This window comes from Phalacrocorax aristotelis, chromosome 34 (assembly GCF_949628215.1).
Source record: "Phalacrocorax aristotelis chromosome 34, bGulAri2.1, whole genome shotgun sequence".
Taxonomy (NCBI): domain Eukaryota; kingdom Metazoa; phylum Chordata; class Aves; order Suliformes; family Phalacrocoracidae; genus Phalacrocorax; species Phalacrocorax aristotelis.
In genome coordinates, this window is record NC_134309.1 from 74,462 (window position 1) to 75,931 (window position 1,470).

The 1,470-nt window shown below is 64.8% G+C and overlaps 1 gene segment (V, D, J or C); it reads left to right on the top strand.

Annotated features, from left to right (window-relative positions):
- The first annotated feature begins 322 nt into the window (after nucleotides 1–322).
- Nucleotides 323–781, top strand: LOC142049208 (immunoglobulin heavy variable 3-30-3-like). The segment is given in 1 exon segment: nucleotides 323–781. A coding segment is annotated over 1 exon segment (459 nt).
- Nucleotides 782–1,470: the final 689 nt, after the last annotated feature.

Here is a 1,470-nt window from a genome sequence, read left to right on the forward strand (position 1 = left end):
AATCTTTCCCCGTCCCGGCGCTGCCGCACCCACTCCATGGCGCAGCTGCTGAAGGAGAAGCCGAGGCCTTGCAGGGGTTTGGGCTGGGTGCAACGGGTCAGGGATCAGAGAGGAGCCAAAGCTGAGGACATTGGTGCAAGTTCTGTTAAAGGTCTGTGATCAGTTCAGGTGTCAATTAATGTGACTGAGTTCAGCCTCCCAAGGTCAGAGTGGACCCTGTAGCAGGACACATCCCAGAGTAGCCTCCCTCCGCCTTCCTCCTCCTCCTGGCAGCCCTCCCAGGTAGGTCCCAGCCCCGCTGACCCCCTCCCCGGGCGCGGATATGGGGGGTGATGGCGGGAGCGGGCGACTCAATCCTGTCCTTCTTCCCTGCGCAGGGCTGCGGGCGGCCGAGCAGCTGGTCGAGTCCGGAGGGGGCCTCCAGACCCCCGGGGGGTCCCTGACCCTCCTCTGCAAGGCCTCCGGCTTCTCCTTCAGCAGCTACAACATGGTTTGGGCACGACAGGCTCCAGGGAAGGGGCTTGAAAGAGTTGCAGCTATTAGCTACGATGGTAGTAACACAGAGTACGCGCCGTCGGTCAAGGGGCGCTTCACCATCTCCAGGGACACCTCCCAGAGCACGGTCACGCTGCGCATGAACAGCCTGAAGACCGACGACACGGGCACCTCCTGCTGCGCGAGGGATGGTTATGGTGGCCCTGATCCCAGCACCGTGCCCCAACACCCCCGCACCGGCTCCCCAAAGCCCAGCATCCTCCCAAAGCCCTGCACCCAGCCCTGACCCACACCCACACCCACACCCTCGCCCTCACCCTCCACCACTTGCCCCCAGACCAGGCTTCTCGCATCGAGCCGGGGTCCTTTGCCATGAACGTGGGCCCCGAATTGTGCCCAAATCTCCGGGCCTTGCCCCAGAATCCTGCCGCGGTGCCAGGGGAGGGTGAGGCTGGGTGTCGGGAGGAGGTTCTGCCCCCAGGGGAGGGGGAGCCCTGGGACAGGCCGTATCCCCAAGCACGACGTCAACCCTTCTTTTAAATACCCCCAGGGATGGCGCCTCCCCCACCCCCCCCGGGCAGCCTGTGCCTGTGCCCGACCCCTCTTGCAGGGAGGGAAGTTTTCCTAATACCCAGCCTCACCCTCCCCTGGCACCGTGGCAGGATTTTGGGGCAAGACCTGGAGATTTGGGCCCGACTTTGGTTATGAGGCTCGTTGCAAAGGATCCCGGCTCGATGTGAGAAGTCTGGTGTAGGTGTAAGTGGGGGAGGGTGCGGGTCAGGGCTGGGTGCAGGGCTTTGGGAGGATGCTGGGCTTTGGGGAGCCCGTGCGGGGGTGTTGGGGCACGGTGCTGGTGTCCAGGCTCATGGGAGGCAGCTGCTCCCACCAGCTGGAGCCGCCCCAGCGCGGCACAGAGGGCTGGGGGCTGCCGGGCGTCGCTGCCCTGGGCAGGAAACCCCTTGACGGGGTTTTTCG